Source organism: Poecile atricapillus, chromosome 1 (assembly GCF_030490865.1).
Source record: "Poecile atricapillus isolate bPoeAtr1 chromosome 1, bPoeAtr1.hap1, whole genome shotgun sequence".
In the NCBI taxonomy this organism is placed as follows: domain Eukaryota; kingdom Metazoa; phylum Chordata; class Aves; order Passeriformes; family Paridae; genus Poecile; species Poecile atricapillus.
This window is the reverse complement of record NC_081249.1, coordinates 150997596-151017299: the sequence shown is the minus strand read 5'-3', so window position 1 is coordinate 151017299 and position 19704 is coordinate 150997596. Positions and strand designations below refer to the sequence as shown.

At 38.7% G+C, this 19704-nt stretch overlaps 1 protein-coding gene across 4 annotated transcripts in view; it reads right to left on the bottom strand.

Annotated features, from left to right (window-relative positions):
* The window catches only part of MEIS2 (Meis homeobox 2), a 174604-nt gene that overhangs the window by 119125 nt on the left and 35775 nt on the right, over positions 1-19704 (bottom strand). For all 4 annotated transcript variants that reach the window (XM_058853364.1, XM_058853391.1, XM_058853382.1 and 1 more), the window contains one exon: positions 2200-2345. In XM_058853364.1, coding sequence (XP_058709347.1) covers positions 2200-2345 — 146 coding nt within the window. The remainder of the gene's footprint in view (positions 1-2199; positions 2346-19704) is intronic.

Sequence of the window (19704 nt, the reverse complement as noted above, 5' to 3'; positions counted from 1 at the left end):
GTTACATTTTGAATGGACAAGCTAATTTGAGAAAAAGTGTGAGATCTTTAAAAGAAAGGAGTTTTCTTCCTTCCCTGCATGTGTTTATGGCAAGAATCTTTCTGAATTTACATTGCACTGGTCAGGGGTCTCCATTATCAGTTTGCAGGTCTGAGAATTACAGCGCAGTAAATCTTTCAACACCTGCAAACTCATTAAAGCCTGGATGGTAAAAGGTTTGGGGCTTTTTTGCCTTCATTTAATCTGATTTTTGTGAGGCCATCCTCACCAGTGATGGCAAATTTCCTTAATTCATGCAGGATGGAGAGGGTCAGGAGAGAGAGGATACAAACAAGGGAAGGGGATTTCAAAAAGCCAGAAAGACTTTCCTCAAGAGAAGCAAGAGGCAGTTGACTGTTTAATAAGCAAGTGTCAAATGCTTTCAAGGAGCACATAAGAAAGAAAGGCAGGGAAGAAAAAAAATAGAAATCACAAATTGCATAAGAGGAAATGGAGTTAACATGGAGATGTCTACAAACCAAACTTGTTTATTTGTGGCCCTGCTTTTTGCTGTCTGCCTGTACTACTCATCTAAAGATACCCTACAGCTAAACGAAAAACCCTCCACTTGCACTCAGTCGACTTCCAAATTAAAAACATTTTACAGGTTAGTAAATCTCCAGCTGAGGTGATGTAGCAAAGAACAGCTGTGAAGTAATTTTGATAATGATGAGAATAATAAGCACATGGCAAGGTTCAGGGCTTTGCTGTTGCAGCTTCAGTGCTCCTGAATAGATAAAAGTGATTAAATACTCCTGATTATCCCTGACCAATATGTAATGGATTTACAGCCCTTTCAATTAGTCAGTATTTGCTTAGGACTCATTATTTTGTCTTTGGTTAAGTAATCAGCCCAGAGACTCATGTTCTGTCTAATTCCTCTGAGCCAAGTGGGTACAGGGCACCTGACCTTTGAAATGGCCATAGCTGAGAGGCAGGAATAACCACTACTCCAGCAGAGACACTGGCTATTCCAGCTAATCCTGACCCCACAGGCCAGATCAATGCACCTTAGTTTGCTACTAATGTCCTTACATCAAAATGATGGTTTAGAAATGTGAATCTATCGCTCCCCCCTTTAGCTGTGCTGCTGGCAGAGCAGCTCAATAGTCTCTATCATAAATAAATCGGGTCCCGGAATCATTACACTGTAACCAACAGCAGGAAATTTATAAAACCATGGAAATTTATAAAACTTTGGTAGAAGAACCGGTAGTTAATAACAGTTAGCATTTCAAGCCTTATCAAGTGAGAAACAATTTCAAAGTGTGAGAAAGAAGAAAAATCAATTGATAATTTTACCAGTTTCCATCATTTCCCACATCAAGTAAATTAGGTTTACTAGGTTTTCTGTGGAACCGTGTTTTGATGCCTAAGTGAAGCTAAAATAGTCAACAGAATACCAAGACAACACCAATAGCAAGCAGACAAATAAAAGCCCAAGGAAAGCACTGCTATTTCACATATTTAATCTCTCTCTCCCCAAATGTGAATATGGCTAGGTGTTAATGTTAATGGACTTGAAGAGCAGCAGAAAAGGTGCTTATTCTCTCTGTTACACAACTGAAAAATTAGGGAATCTGTAAGCCTTCTATATTTCCTCACAAAAAATGTAACAATGACAAGGTTGCAAGCTGCTGCTTTGACTTCTCTACCATCCACAGTATATGTCAGCACACGTACGCAGACCAGGACTCTCTTTCACCACATGCATGTGAAGTTTGTGTAAACAGAGGCCAGCAATAAAAAAACAGAAGGCAGAGCTTTATACGTGCTAAAGCAAGAATACCCCTTTTGCTGTCTGCAGGAAGATTTTGAATAGTCCAAAGCCAAAAATGGTTACTTCTTATATAGGTGATGTTCCATGCTAGGTGTTGTACTCTCTTTCTTTTTCTTTCTATAGGATGTGTACATAAATATTTATATATTCACATATATAGATAGATTTCTTTGAGATTTGTCATGATTCCAAGACCCAAGGAAAAAAAAAATCTAAACAACAACAACAAAACAAAAAAAAAACCAACAAAAAAAAAAGCAACAAAGCCTGAGACCTAATAATGGTCAAAAAATTATGGGGACAATTGATTTCTAATAATGATGAATAAACCTCATTAGGCACACAAATAGAAATTTATTTTGGTTTTGGGCACCACTTACTGTGAGATGCTGGAAAAGCCACGCTCTCATGATATTTGTTGCTACTTTGGGGAAAATGCCTCTTTTCTTCTGACGCTTTTTGTCCTTGTCTGGGTCATCATCATCTCCTGTACCAGGTGAGGCTACGCTGTTGTCTAAACCATCACCTACAACAAAGAGAAAAACAGGAAGGAGGAGATGTTTAATGAACCAAATACAGAAGCCAAAAAATATTATTAATTGCCAAGACACTACCACAGTTTGGGTTTTTTTTAATATGTTAGATCAGGCACATACAGTTTCTCATTATATAAGAATGCTGATACAAATATGTAAAAATTAGAAAACCATGTCTCTCCAAATACTAATTTTGTGTTTCACACATGCATATATCATTAATTCAATTATAATTGTGTGCTTGACATAGTGCAGTAGCTCTTTTTCAATTATGGGATTCAATGTGGGAAAACCTGCCACAAGAAAACCCATTTACTGTAAATGCATCCCTACAACCATTCTGAATATGTACGTATAAGTAATCAAGTTAAATGTTCTGTAGTCTATATATTGGAGGCCCTCTGCAGGGGTGGCAGTAACCATGTCACCGTTCAGTGCACATAACACACTGTCAGATGAGCCCCTCCCTGTAGCCATCACCTCCCAGCACACATACACATGCACTCACAAACACGTACACCTAGTGTGACCCTGCACACAGCATTTGCATGACATGAAAACTTCTACATCTCTGCATCAGTGATTATTATCATTAAAAAAAAAAGATGCACATCAAGGTAGAGCTCTCACTTAATCAGAACTTTCCATCAACATCCTTCTCTTCTGTGCTTTTCCCTGGCATTAATTGTGCATTAGCAAAAATCATTTACTTTTAACAGTCATAGTTATTTTTTCTTGCCCTCCAGCAAAAATGCCTTGAAAGCCTGCCTGGAGGGCATCTAAATTATGTATCTGAAAAACTCTTCTGGCAAGGCATTGCAGGACCCCTACTTTCTTAAAATTCATACGAGCACGTCTTCCTGTTTTTGGGAAGGCATCAATCAAGAGCAGCAATATATGCCATATTCCTACATTAATATTTGAACTAATAACTTTAAAAAAAGGAAAGAAACAAGATCCGACTTGTGGCATAATCAAATGCAAAATAAATGAAGAATACTGGGACAGCACTGAGACTTTATAGATTGCTGTGTTTTCCTTACACATCATTAGCCCGGAGCCACACGAAAGAGGAAAACAGAGAAGTGGAGAGTTTATGCTCCCTGCTGGTGTTTAAGAAGCCGAGGTCCTGGAAGGACATCTGGGAATTGTGCTGAGACGGTGGTTTTTGTAATTTAAGAATAGACATTCATTAGCAGTAAATGCCATAAATCCCATGCTAAGTAAAAACCTTGTCCAAGAAAGCCTAAAACAATAAACTCTGTGCTCAATGTAGCCTGAGCTAGACGCTCCATAGCTTCCTGAGGAATGCTATAGATTCACAAGCTAATTCCTATAGCCTCGTCTAGATCTGTAGTGCTGCTAAACGAAATACATTGCCTCTACATACAGTCCATTTGCTCCAAAACTTGCATTTCAGCTCCATCTTCACTCCCATGCCAGATCACCCTTCTTGTACTGCATCCCCTCTGAAAAACCGACCCTTTTGGACTGGAGAGACAGAAAAAGCCACAGCAAAGAGCTGGCAGATTAATTTTATTGACATTTCCATTTTCACTGCAATGTGATACCCTCCATCACATGGAAGAGATGACCCTCACTATTTACAGACTGACAGGCCACTTCATTACAACCACCCTGCCCCAAGGCAGAGCAGCTCCTTTCCATCTGCCCAAACACCAGAGCAAGACCCTGAAGTCGCTGCTCTCTTTCTCATGCTTTCTTTTTATTCCCCCCCCCCCCCCCATTAACGATAAAGGAGAGTCAAATCACAGCAAACTAGTCAAAGAGATTGTGGAAGCTCTATAACCAACTGTTTGCCTTTGCAAGATATTGGCTATTCAGAAAGCACTCCTCTCTGCTGCTTTCTTCCCCCCACATATTCCACCCTAGCCCTCTCTCACAGACACGTGTGCGCGCGCACACACACGCACACACACTTTCCACTATGCCAAGGAACTGCTGCAAGGCAAATTCTCACAAACACTAATGGCTTCTGACTGCTCCTTGGCAACCCCAGCATTTTAACCTGGGTGGATATGCTCTCCAAAATACAGACACTGGAGCTATCTCATCAGCTGTTCATGTGACACAGATGGAGAGTGGCTATTAGGAGCCAGGCAATGGGCCTTGGGGATCTGAGGTGCTGTACTGTAGCCTCGGGCAATTTTGAAAAGCAGTACCCGGAGATGGGGGGAAAAAATCCCTACTGAAAGTGCAAGTTTGAAGTCAGTCAGTCTGTTTGTCTATCTGTCGTGCGGATAGAGATATCTTTGTCTCTTTATGTAAAAGTAATGTGTGTATGCACAGGATGTGTGGAGCTGTAAAACTTCTGCTCTGCACCATCCTTTCAAACCACAGAAACACCAGTTCACTCTCTGTATGGACAAATTCCTGTCTGTCTGCATTTACTCTCCTATTTGAGAGCATCCTCAGCAGGAGTCTCCCGCACGCTATATCAGTGTTTGGATTTTTTGATGAGGTTATTAATATCCTGCTTTAAAAAAGCTAATGGCGGTCCAAGAAAGAAAAGTTCAACCAAAGCTCTCATTGCCTCCCCATCCTAATCAGCAGTTGAAATCGTAAGAGTCGGTGGCTCCCTAATCTGTTCCATAACCTCATGAAAAGAAATTCAAATATTCTAACTCCAAATGGTATCAGGAGAAAAATACAGCAAGATTTGTCCCTCCTGGTGTCCTGTTAATCTGTACTGTCATATCTTTAATAGGACTACAACTCGTATTAGTGGATGCAGTTTCTAGTGAGAAGAAATCATAGAAAAACCCCATAACTGTCTTTTTCAAAATGGAATTATTTACTTCTGGTCCTAGTTTTCTTTATCCAAATAAATGTCAGTTATTTTAAATGAAGAAAAATAAATTATCAAAAGTGAAATAAAATGAACAGACATGAAAGTCACTTTATGGCAGACTGGATTAACTATATTATTCACTATTGTATGAAGGAATCAAAATTTAAATAATTTAAATCATCATTACAAGAGATTCTGCTTATATTAACTATTCATATCCTGGTTTAGATGGTGATTTGTAAGAAGAGTAAAGTCAAATCCTAAGTTCTATGGAAATGGCAATTATACAAGCATAGTTGTCTCAATTTTCTAGAGAAGAAATTAGGGTTTGGATTTTGGTCCACTGTCTCATTCAACCAAAACCAAAAATTTAAGGGTAATTTTTTCCTGCTTTCCATACTGTTCACTCATTTATTCCTGTGCAAAGAGTATGCATGATTGCAAAACCCTATCAGTGCTGTAGGAAAGTGGAGAATTCTTAAGTGGCAGTCTCTTTGTGAAGGCATCGAGCCAGTAGAGAATTAGGCATTTTACCCAGCTTGTTTAAGATTTTAGCAATGCTATGTAGTAATCTCAATAACTCCTATAAAAGATGGAGAGAGTTTACAAGAAACCTTGCAAAGGGACCCACCTGGGGTTCCTTAAAGACCTTCTCTTCTAGGGGGAGAGTTTGTGGAGGATGCTGAAGATGCAAGTCTTCTTTACACAGTGGGAAGTTGGGCTTCCACACTGGCTCTGTGTTCAGGCACTCTTAGTACATGCTGAGGGCTTCCTTCCACAAGATAAATTCCTCTGCACTGAAAGCAAAGGAGACTACTTCTTCTTTAAAAATTATTAAATAATAAATTATTGCAGGGTTTCCATTGCACCATAATTCCAATTTGCTGCAAGCTGATTTCCTTGGACAGATAAGCTTGCAAAGCCCAGTATTGACATAGCCAAGGACTCTTTGAGAAACAGAGACCAGTCCTACATAAAGTCTGTCCTACTTTATTGTATCTATGAATTTTTCTTTGTTAGTCTCCCACACTATCAGTATTATCTCAATCCTAGTCTTTGTTTGTGTTCTTCACTGAGTAAAAACCCAGCAACAGATGAAGCAAGTTTAGAAGTTGCTCATCTTGTCTTTTTACGACTTGTGAACAGGATGAATAACAAATTCCCAATTTATCAAAATGATAACTGAAAAGGATGACCCAGTCAGGCCAAAGCACAGAAGCCTGGTAACAGTCCAGATTCAAATTCTAGAAATAGTTTCTGTTACCATCATATCAAGTAGAGCAGTTAAAAAAGTGATTTCTGGAAAAGTACATTTCAGAACCCAGTGTCTGAGTTTCTTCACCATCAAAGGTCCCTTACAGCTTTAAGGTTTGTCACACGAAAGGAAAAGAGAGAACAGCAGGAGTATCTAAACTCGGGGAAAGACAAGACACTTCACCATTTTTCTAAAAATAGAGGATGCAATACGAAAAGCAAGTTAAAGGATTCTGAAAAGGAAAGCTGCAGTGCACTATGCTGATCTTAAGTAAGCTACTCTAATCTTCCAGTCTAATATTTTGATGGAGTGGAATATGTAGATATAAATGGAAAACAAAGAGGAAAATCTGCATGCAGACTATATTCACAATTTGCAGTTATTTGTTTGTACTTACAATGTGTCCATCTAGACTCATAAATATTGGAAACCATTATTAATAAGGACATTCAGCTTAGTAATACAATCCATATCACCACCAGAGAAAAATCTTAAAAATCTGTTTAAATTATCACTACCAAAAAGCTGGAGAGAGAAGTGTTTGAAGATATTTTTGAAGATAGTCTGTACTGAAGGGAAGACTAACAGAGAGGGAAGGTCAGCTCCAGAATCAAAGACCCTTCAGGAGAATCCTTATCTTCATTCCATCCTGTTAAAATTATCAGGCTTTTAGCCTTCCAGCATCAGTAGATCACAGATCTTTGAATGAAGTCCTGCTATGGATTGTTTTTGTTTTATTTCCCCTTCCTCTTAATGATCCCTATTCAAGGAAGTTGACTAAAGTCTCCTTACACCACAAGAGCCACTCTTACCTCCTGCGTTTCTAGCCCAGGGAAACTAAGATAGGTTATGACTGGCAAATATGGGACTTTGAAAATCACAAACAGTTGAGGTGGGCAACCCAGCTCAGAGCTGTGCCATCATTGGCAGTGCTCTGCCAGTACCTGTGCTGGTTTTGCCGGATTACTTTACTCCGGGAGGAGAGGAACCATCTGAAGTTGTTCAGGGGCCTTACAGGAGCACTAAGGCTGTGCTGACCTGCACGATCACATCTTCTCAGAGTGGAGTGTCCTCAAGTGAGCTGCTGTAATCACACTGCTGTGTTCTCTGCCCTGGTGTCTCTGAGACACCAGACACGTTTCATGGTCCCCTGTTCTATGTTTCAGTGAGCATCTTGGACAAAAAGAAAGGTTGGACACTGGTCCACTAGAGAGAGCAGGAAGACTTCAGCCATACACCACTACCATCTCTCTTCCTACAGATGTTATTCTTTTGCCCTTCTAGAAGCAGGAAGGAGACAAAGACCTGCCCTTCTCTCTTGCTGTTCTTTTGGAGGGTCTTTTGTTTTCCAGAATAAAACCCAGCAATTCCACTGGGCTGATAATGTAAAGATGACATATATGAATTTCACACAAGGCATTAATAATTATTGCAAATTCAAATAGGAAGAAAACTTAAGATCTACCAGACCTCACATACAAAGCTATTCCACGTAATCTAATTACAACTTAGCATAGTTTGTCATTCAGGAGCAAGTCTCTATTGCCATCTGGCAATATGTGCTAAAGGCTTAAAGACTTGCGTGGTATCTTGTATATAAAGTGTATTTACAAGGGACAGAATGAAAACTGTTTCTTTTCTGTTTCTGGATAGACACCCCTCTAGAGTCATCAATATATTTTATTTGCAAAAAGGAATTCACAAATGTTTTATTATTTATTCATATTAGGAATGACATTTCAGCTCATATTATAGCCATGCAAGCTATAAAATCAGTGATCTAAGTATTTCAAAATTATTTTCAGAACTGCTAAGTTTCACATTTCCCCTTTCATTATTTTTCTGTCCAAAAACAAAAAAGACTGGGTTTTTTTGTGTCTTTAACTGTCCGTGTTTAGAGCTCATGTTTATTTGTAAAGTGAATTGAGAAATCTTAGAAATTCTGTGAAATGCCAAAAATGTATTTTTCTAGCTTTTATAAAGAAAACTAATAAACCACAGTTTAAATGTTAATCTCTTTTATACAGCCAGGAGGTTCATGGTTCGTTCATTGCAATCCAACATTTTTTCACATCAGGTGAAAAAAGTGTTCCAATGCAGACAAGGGGAACAAGAGTAAAGCAACCTGCTAATTACTGATCTCTCTTACGTTCCTGCTGTGCTAAACTGTCCAGACATGTTGAAGTGAAATTTTTCTGCGATTTTCAAGTGACTAGTTCATGGCCCACTGCCGTGGAGTGCAGGAGAAGGGATGAAATGCTTTAGTTTACATGCAACATTTACTAACTGTGTGGGTTTTCCGACATTAAAGAGGGGACAGTGACCCATGCCACCTTTTTCACACTCAAAAGAGCACTGAAAAAACAGTCTTCATAGGCTTACCTCAGGCTTCCCTGGCCCTTAACACCCTCCCCCCAGGGTAGGAGCAGAAAGAGAAAAAAGAAGGGATTTTATGCTCCTTTCTCTTCAACTTTTCAGGCGGTATAAGCAGCATTTAGCAAATTCAGCCTCCAAATGGCTCCAAATGCTCTGAGCTGCAGGGGCTCATCCTTTGTTAGCCTCCCTCTATTTACACAGGATTTACGCAGGCTCTCCACTGAAGAGACCACATGTTTCTGACAGAAAGCACTTCCATTCACACTGCATCAGGCAACAGGATTGTAACCACTGCAGCTTCACGCTGACCTGAGATTAGGGATTTCAGCAACATTGAGATGGTAACAATCTGCTAACTAACGAAAATTATCCATGGAGAACTCTGCTGCATACTCCAGTTAAAACTACCATGGCCAGATAGATTAGGTTACTTAAAGGGGCAATTAAGAACTAGCTACTGTCAAGAATATGCATGTCCGTCTACAAATAACATACACACAGAGAAAAATATCAGCAGGGGGAAAAAACAAATTAAAAAAAAAAAAAAATCAGACTGCAGCTTGGATTAAAACAATTTCACCCACTGGTTGAAGACATAAAGTGTAAAAACAGACAGATGGACACATATGTAAATGTGGCTGCATTTGTTTCTCTGGAACTGGCAAGTTAGTAATAACAGTATAGTTTAATAATTTATTTTCCATGGTATTTTCACACCGGTTAACTGGGCAGTGGCAATGCTTATGCAGAACTTTGGGAGCAGAATAATTCCTTCTATCTAATTGCTTCTGGGGCAAACAAACTGAACTTAGCGACCTCTCTTGCCTCTTCCCACAAGAACTCAGTACTGGAACCCGCTATCAGTCTGAGCTTTTTAAAATTTAGTAATTTTTTTTAAATCAATTTGGCCAGTCAGGATTTCTGCACCGAGATGTTTTTTCCCCAGATTTAGTATTGTGTCAGTTTTTTTTCAAAATGGATTACGCATACACAAGAGCAACAAACGTTGCTGGTTGAAGCTTGTGATATTTTTTTGCTCAATAGGTTTTCATGGGGCAAAAGAAAATTGGATGGGAACACAGGGCCAGAAAGGACCACACAGATCCAATTTCTGATGAGTTTTATTTTGACATTTTAATTTGGCAAATTATTTTGCTTCTGCAGCAAAGGACAAAATAATTCTCTTCCTATATGTAGTAACTCCTGCATGTACCTGATAACCACTTATAAAGTACTAGGTATATTCTAAAGTTCTCCACAGTATATCATAATAAAGCTCTTCTGGGCACTCAATGATTCATTTTTACTGATCTCTCAAATGCCCTTACCCACAGTTAACACTCAGATTTTATTAAGGAAGAAAGCAGGGACAAATGTCCACTTAAGTCCCAGCTCTCAAATTCAACTCTGCTTGCGCTGCAGTACCTAAAGCTAAAGCTTTTTTAATGTTCTATTCACCTCCCCTGTGTGGCATTTCTGCTAACACAGAGTTCACAATCTTTCAGCCCCAAACACAGAAGGCTGCTATCTTCAAGACATCCGAGGAATGTGCCAGATACTATCATCTCCCCTGCAATACAAAGAACCAGAAAGAGGCAGAGACCAAAAGGAGACCGTGCTGATCAGGTTACTAAAGTCCAGAAAGTCTTTCCCAGAATGCTAAATGTTAATCTTTGAACCAGAAAATGTTATAATTAAGATCCTTGTAGTTGGAGGAAATGCTAGCTGTAGAAGTCAAAGGTACAGCCATTTGAAGTTGTACTTTTTTTGCACGTTTATCCTAATCTCGCACCCCTCATGCTGGCACAACTCTCATCAAGCACTTTGTTCTATTCAAGCAAAATTATCATTAATGTCAGTGGCAGTTTTTCCTGAGTAAGAAGTGTGAGACCAGATCCATGTCTTGTTCACAGAGAATTGCAAGCACTGCACAATTTCAGAGGAGATACACTCATTAAAACATGTGGTTTGTGCTGATTTACAATGCTCTTGTATTTAAAAGTGAAACTCATATTGTACCTCACCAGGAAAGGGTTCATTAGACCTTTTTCTACATGGTTTTGACTTCAATTCCCACCCTACCCAGCTCAGTACAAATTCACAAGTGTACTCCCAGTTTTTGGTATCTAGGCTGAAGGAAAGCATTATTAAAATAGGTTGGTTTAAGTATTCTATATGCTTCAGTAATTACTTTGCAGTGTGAATGTAAATAGCTGTTATTCTGTTTAAATTTTTCATCCTACTAAACACTGTCACACAGTGTCCTTGTGCTGCAGTTTTAGTGGCATTCTTTTTAAATCTTTTTTTTTATATATTTTTAGAGAAGTATTTTTGGCATTCTCATAGTAATTCTGTTAAGAATACCAGCTGCAGACTGGCTACAGCTGAGGCAACAATAACAAGTCATTAAAGAAATCAGGAGACAAAAAAAATATTTTTCTTTTGCTGAAAGCACATCTCCTTTAATAGACTATTTTCCTTTTTTAGTTCTGGGATAATGTTTTTCATTTTCTCAATCAAATGTATAAAAGTAAGTATACATTAAAGAGCTATACTTTTTCTAAGTAGCTTTTTATATTTGTTATCCTCTTACTTTTGTCACTAGAATAATATCAAATGTAGGCAAAATAGATAAGTTCAATTAAAATTCTACCTGCAGTTGAAGTAATTAAGTTCAATTGTACTTCATCAATATTTAACCTTTACTATTTTGCAATTGTTTATATATAGCAGAATGTGAGAACTTAAAAGTAGATGATGACTAACATCCTGCACCATTCTTCTTCATTAAATCATTAATGTAGTTTCTTTAAGAGTAAAAATGACTGGTTTTTTTTAAAGGAAAATAGCAATCAGAGCATCTCAATTTTCCTTACAGCTGTTAAAAGTAGTTATGGACTGTGAGACATTTTAATGTCTTGCAGTTCTGCTGAGACCCTATGCTGTTTGACACAACTGCTTGTTCAGGAAACAGCCCCTAAAATGATGCCCACTAGTACAGCAAGAGTACTTATTAGCACTTATTATCACCACATCAGAAACCTCTTTTTTCAGGGCTGTTTAGTTTTTAAGAAAGCACTAGTTGAAATATTACATATAGCTACACATGGATAAGATTTTTTCATTGTTAAAAAAAATAAAAAGGACTAGAAATGTAACAGACAGTTATTCCTGGGAGATACTAAGTTAAAAGCTTCAATTACTGAAAAGGACACTTGTTAGGCCACAAGTCCAAAATGCACATTAGTCTATTTTAAGATGTATTAAAGAAAAAATGGAGGATGGCTAAATGCTTTAAAAAAAATGATGTTTTACTAGAAAGGTCTCAAGATGAACAATAAAAACTTTTTCTGGTGATAAAATGTACACAAATGTGTGTGTTACATAAAACAAATAGAAGTACTGTATCGATATGCATTCACAAACACTTGAACAGCATAAGAGTTGCTTGCTGCGAATGCATAGTTCAGGAAAAAATGTAAAAGTACAGAACAACTCCAAACTTGGTGAGTCTTACATACCATAAGAGCTCCAACACCTATGCACAGTAGGGTGGATTAACCCGCTGGGTGCTGCGGACATATATATGCACCTCCTCCTAAAGTGTTCATTTGGCTGGCAGTCTGGAAAATGCCAGAATGTGAAGGGTTACGTGGGAACACTGACAGTCTGCTCTTGCAGGTTTAAGTTAAAGCCCATACTTTAAATATAGGGTATTATGTATTTGGAAACACAACTAATACTCCTTATAAGTGATATGTTACTTGGCGCTCAAAACGAAGGACTCGATGAAGTCTTGCTCCCGCTCGTGAATCATTCTCCAGATGACAACTGCGTGCTTTGGACCTGCCTGTATTTATTTTTGGGGCTACCATTTTTCAGAAGTCTTTTCCTCCAAGAAGCCTTGTAAATGTAAACTGTAAACCATCTATAATTTATGTGCTGTACATATTGGATGCTTAAAAGTGGTTACTGGAAAGGCCCAAAATGTTTCTTCTCTTTGAAGTTCAGTAGATGGACAAAAAGCACAACTGTTAGGGAGCTAAAGCTCCTGGTTAGTCCCTGACACATATCTTTATGATATCAGAAAGGCAGACAAGCAATTTATTTTTCTTCCATTGTATAATTTTACTCATTTTTTTTCAGGATAATATGCTTAAAAAACAAGCAAAAAAGAAGGAATGGCTGTGGTCATTTCTCTCTGAAGCCAAACTGTTCTGTAAGATGCTTACGGCTGTTTTAAGTGATTGAAAGTATTGACACACACGTAATTTTGTAGAAATAGGGGGAAAAGCTTTTGGCAAAAGTTTCAATTAAGTGGATTTAGAAAATAAGGAACGATAAGAATAGCAAAACCACAGGGTACTAAGTTGTTGTAACACTATTTTTTTAAAAGTTCACAGCACAAAACTCAAAAACACAGACACCTACTCTGACACCTGACGCTGTGCCTTTTTGCTCATAACCTGTAATTTGAGTTAAGGTCTTTCATTGTCACAGAAAATATTACAAAACACAAATATGTAGTGCCTACAAAGTCTCTCTAGACTGATTTGTGTCCCTGAGCTCTCACAAGCTGGGCTCCGTGAGCTAACATCACCCCACTCCTCTCCTTCAAAGGAGTTAGTGTTGCCTACAATGTAGGGACCCCAGACAAAAAGCCTGGCAAGTTATGAGGCTTCCCTTCTTTCAGGTTCAGATGGGTAAAATGGATTTTTCCTCTGGACCTGGGTTCACCTAGCCAGCCAGCGAGCTGACCTGTCTGCCATAAGATCAGATATAAGCCCCACCAATCAAGGAGCAGTCCAGGCTAAATGTGCTGATGCAACAAATTTCCAGATCTTGCTCACACTAGGCAGGGGAGTAATTCTTCTCAGTGATAAAGTCACTGAATGCACTCTTGAGGAGGTAAAAAATTAAGAACTGGCTGACTTTGCACCATTTGAGTGAGTTATTCACCACTGACCCAGAACAACAGAATTGTCATGTTCTGACACCAGCTAGGAATAACTATGGACATGGTCATCTCTGACTCCTTACTGCCAGTCTGTAAGGAGGAAACAGGAATCATTTCTGAGCTGGTTAGTGGCATCAGTCCAGAAAGTACAGTGTTTAAATGCATTATGCATTAGAAGAAACTTCACACAGTCTCTCTATCTCTCCTTCTCCCCCTCCTCCTAAAAACTTGGTGAAATCATGCCAATGAGAGGGCTTGGTAATCAAAAAACAAACCAAAAACCAAAAAAACCCCAAATAGGATCTCAGCAATTAAGATCTGCCTCGAAGACATTAACCTCCCCCCTTGCAATTTCAAAGTTAATATATTTCTACCTGTGTTTTACTGTGTCAGCTTTTAAAATTTAACAATACTGCACACAAGAATTGAGACGTTAATAGCATTGGAGCATTATCTAACATAAGATATTCTATTCCCTTTTTCTGTTATTGGCTCAAAAAGTTACCTTCAGTAAATTATACAGAAAATATTTATTTTAAAACTGCTCAAATAAGCAAGGCACACAGCTTTCTGCAAAAAACTGCTTTGAAAGTAATACTTAATATTGGTGGCGGCTGTTACTTAAGTGAATATTATATATTACTACTTTTAAATACAAACGTGCCAACACTCACTGTGCTCATTTGAGCATTACATTTTTTTCAAGACTAAGCATTGCTTTTGCTAATTCTTCATTTCTAAATGTCTATCATAAAGAGATCATGAAATATTCTGTTTGAAGGCAGGTTCTTGGACATAATACTTGTGATCAAAATAGATGTACAAGGACATCTTATTTCTTTTCTCCTTCAGATAAATAGCAGGATTTCCATTTTTGTTACTAGAAGCAAAACCAAGTCTTAGCACTCTAATTTCAGTAAAGAGACTGGACAGTTTTTTATATTTGTTGACCAAATACATTCTATTTGTTTTTTGTATTTGCTGACCAAAATCCTGAAGTACAAACAGTATTACTATCCTATCTCTGTCTTCCTGCAGCATATGTGAGAATTTGTTCTGAGAGACCAGGGGAAAATTAAGGTTTGTCGTTTCCTCTTTCTATCTCTGATGAACTCAAGGACAAAACACTTTCTGGACCTCACTTCCCTTGCCACACATGCTGTGTTTCTGGTTCTGGGGATTACACACACAGAGCAAGCCAGCTTTCCCAGGAAGAAGTGCTCCGAGGGACAAATATCTGCCTGTGCTGCTGGTCTCTCTGCAGTCAGGACACCTCCATGAGCACCAGCCCTCACATTTGGATGGAGAGCACTCAGAGAACTCAGAATTATTATATAGAGTGCAGGTCTGGGACCATTTTTCTGCAATGAACACCAGCATTGACAATTCAGTTATGAAGCACTATCTAAGCCCCCTTTTCAACAATATTTATTTCTTGCAAAACAAATTCACCTGGACAATGGCAAGGAAAAAAAAGTTATATCAAGGAGATGAGACAGCTATCCTTTTCTCCTTGGCCATGCTGCTTTCTGGTACCGAGGGTGGCTTTTCCTGTTTGTGATAAAGGTTCAGTGAATTATGCAAGCCTGGGCCCCAGTTGTTGATGGTTCACAGATTGTACATCCTTAGCAGCACCACCCCATCTATTACTGTGGAATTAGTTGACAATACTACTAGTTGCACCAAAAAAAAAAAAATAAACTAATTGGTCCCTGAGGATAGCTAGGTGCTTTGGAAGTCTTTTTAACAAAAAGAAAAAAAATATCTCCCATAGTGATTTGCCAGCCTTCCTATACTCTATCCAGCACATAGGGACTTCTAAATTACATACTATAATTGACATCAAATATCTGTCCCATCAGTGAATATCTTTATTAGCATCAAAATCACTCACAACTAGTGTTCCTCAATGTTATTAAACAGAACTTGTTCTAGGTGTTGCCTTACTAATTAGTCAGGATGAGCCCGAGGAAGAAAATCTGGGTCATGTTAAATTAATTGGAATGAGCATGAAAATTAGCAGAGCAAACTGCATCAATTTTCTATAGAGAGCCTTTCTTCATGTTGAGAATAAAAATGGATATTATGAGGCATTAACCAAACTGCCTTCTGTGACTGCCAAGAGGTGTGTTACAGTAGCCCAAAAATATCATGCTCACAGATTTTCAGAAGTTAATGAGACATTTCCAGGAATGGTAAATACATGGTATTAAAATGGGTGTGCCTCTTATGGGAAAATGCCAAGTCATTTCATGTTTATTCAGGCATAACAAGCTCCTCAAAATGAGCATAATTTAAGAGGTGAATAGTGCAAAGAGGGCTAACATTCAACTAATTTTCCTTAAGAAAGAAAAGATTAAATTGAACAAAAAATGAATTAAGAGGTTTACAAATCAACAAGTCAACCATCAGATTGCAGCCTCTGCTCAGTATATTCTCATCAGCCCCTGCCATGAAGTTTTCAAAAAATGTCCCGAAGGCAGGGAACAAAGCGAGCAGAACTGATTACAGCCACACTCACCGCCTTGCTGTCTAAACTCTGTTTGGCTTCCTAATGAGCTCACTAAAAACCTAATTCATCTCCCATAACCCTTCTCAGCCCTCCTTGAAATTCACCATTATGGAAATTACAGATGAAACATTTACAGGCTGTGTTCAAATTACTGCTTCTTCAACAGGCAGGTCCCTGACCCTCACAATGAACACAATAGAGGTATGTCCGGCATGAAACCACTTGAGCCGCAGCCTATAGAATAAAGAGGCTCAGGAAGGTTAAGACTTTTTCTCATGGTGACAATGATTTCCACATTAATGCTTTCAGTTCCATGAATATGGGAATTTTGTGGGTTTGACAGTATATCAAATACAAATTGTAATTCAGAAAGGGAGAAATGAGTTGTACTGATGACAAATAGCTGAAATAGGCTAATGTGAATTCCCAGCCTGTTCATGAGGAAACTCCCTCAGTTCCTCATTACATGAAGTCAAAATGATCCTCACGGCACCTAGCCTGTAACTGGAAGATTACTGAATTGATGGATCCTTAGTTTAAAATGCAGCTGTTTTATTCTGCTTTAGTAATTAATTCTTTTTCCAATACCATATTGATTAAGCGTAGACCCTGATAAAGTTCAAACTGAGAAGAATCTCTAGTGACTTCCTTAGTTGCTCCAGAGACTCAATGAAAACTTCCTACAATTCCACCTGCCTCCTCAGAGTGCTGATCCAATGAACAGAACAGTTTTTTTCTCATAAATTAGTTAGGCCATGTGGAGCTGTATTAGCTGATCGTTGCTTTTGTCTCTCTACTTGCTGACTCGCTTTTCACTTTTGCTGTCCTTTGTGCTGTCACACACAAAGTCGGAGTGCAGCTGCCATGCTGAACCCAAACCAAGGTAAAGAACAATTCGTACAAACTACATTTTTTTCCCCCACTTTATACAGCTGCAACTCCCCGAGCAGCATTGCACTCAATAAGGCCTCCTGGGATCCAACTAGCAGAGAAATCTGTGCTGAAGCATGCAGTCGTTCGGTGGGACTAAAGAGTACTGCGGGGAGGAGGGGGAGTAACCTGTTTTCTTCAAGACTGCTCCACCTTTTGGGATAGAATATTCGCTCTTTCATTTTTGGCAGTCAAAGATCCTTATATTATCTGTGTTTTCACTTAAGAAAACCAGAACAAAACAAGAAAAACCAACAACCTAAAATCCAAAGAACAAACAAGCCCAAACCACACTCCTAAAACACTACAGACACTTGAGACAAGAAATCACCACTTCACCTATAACAAACGGGATGTGAGTTCTTGTTGACTAGCGGTAGGGCCATGGCTGTCCACGGATAACCACTGCAAGCACAGCAGCCAATTACAAGAAGCAGCGATGACAAACTCGATGCTGCTTTTCAGAGAGTCACCTGTGCCAGAGTGAATTCAGCAGAGTAGGACAACAGAAAGTTTCTTGACTACAACCAGTATGGTGGACTTCCTTTTTTTAATGAAAATCAGATATATATTGGTCTGAAAACATTTCCAACACTTTACAATTATTATTTCTTCCCCAACCTCCCCCAGCCCGTCTCCTTCCCTTTCCTACCATCTGAAAAAGAAACAGCTGATACCTTCTGTGTCTGCACACAACAGTTTGTAATTTGGACCTGTGTGTCTGAAGGGTAACATGCTGTTTATATAGGTTTCCACAAGAGTGGTACCAAGTGATTTACAAAAGTAAAGGATCTGAGAGAGTGGCAGGCACATCAGGTATTAGCAATCCGTCTTCAGGTGCCTTATTAGATAATGAGGCTGCTTAAAGGCCAAGGGTCTCATCCTAATTTCATACTGTCTGAGGCCTGATTTAAACCTCTGCCTTCCCATCAAGACAAAAACAAGCTGGCTTTCAACATTTCTTCAGGAGAGTCTCCTCAGTTTGGGCTTGTCCAATTTATATTTGAAGAGTCGTGTAACCAGGAGGGTGCAAGGACAGCGGTGGGCCAGGACAGCCCCTGTGCATGGTGGGCCAGGACTGATAAGGGCATTCCCCACCTTCAGAGCATTCTTCCTTAGGGTGAAAGGTCACCCCTCACAGATGTCTCCAGCAGACACTCTGTTGTCAAAAGGTTGCATCATGCAATTCATGCAGTTGCTCCTAACAATGCACTGTTCTTATCCAGATACGTAAACACGTTGCACTGCTAAATAATTTCCTTGTTAAGGACAACTTGTTTTTTTCCCCCCGAGTTTTGTTCAGCTATCAAAAAAAGTAAGGAACATTGAGAAAAAAACCCAGTCTGACTCCCCTTTGCCAATTCACAGCTTAAAAATTCTATTTTCATTTTCTGTCAGGCTATTCAGCACAAGAAGATGCATCTGGTTTATTCCCACAAAAGAGAAATAAAACCACCATATCCCAAAATGTCTAACAGTAAAGCATATAGTTTAAAGCCAAAAAAAAAGCACATATTTGGTGAAATGGAAGATTGTAAGCTTTTTGTCAGAAAACTTACACAGCCAGAAAAATTCAATGAAGAAAATTTGTTTCAGCTTAATATAGCCTATTCCAATTTCTTTCATTTAAAAGTAACAAACAAACATGTACCCTGTGTGGACAAGTGCAAAAAGGAAAATTCTATGTTTCCATATTTGCTGCAAATCCACATTTGCCTGGTGCAGAAAGCTTATTTCTCAGGAAACACTTCAGAAATAATAGATCCTGGTTGTTACAGTAGCTCAGATTTTTAATTTCCAGTGCCTCCAGATAAATAGTATAACAAAGATTTCTTCTTTGTTGAGTACAGTTACTCTAAAGCAGTTTGAAGCTATCACATGTAATACAACACAAGTAATTTCATTCTAGAATGGATTGAAACAAGCTTATCAGGATTGTTATCTGTTTATAAATTATATATTTAACAGTAAAGTAAGACAGACATGGCTGGAATGTTACACATGGGGAAACACGATTAGAGATATGCCAAATTGCTCAACCTAATCCCAAGCAATAGAATCTTAAGGGCACTGGGAATTTCTGGAAGAATTAATCATTATATGTTGTAAAAAGCTCAATTAAATACCCTTAGAAACCAAGCAGAGATTCTTTCAGACCTGCCTGCAATACGTAGTCCTCTCAGCTGCAGAATGTTTGCCTCTTTGAGCATCCCTTCTCCTCTCATCCCTTTAGATACTGAACCTATGGAAAGCACACTTTGAGGGGAAAAAATAAAAATCTTTGGTGCTTTCATGCCTCATATTTTATACACCTGGCCATCTTGAATTAATAGGAGCCAAAGAAGATGCACGTTCTTAAAAACAGCCCCAACTTCATTGGTCTAATCTATGAACTTTAAAGACCTTCGTTTTATGAGCTCTCCTCAGGGTAGGTATTTCAGTGTTCAAAAAACAGGGTTATGGACTGTTAAGTTAAGCACATGTTCTGCATCAACATTTTAGTTTCA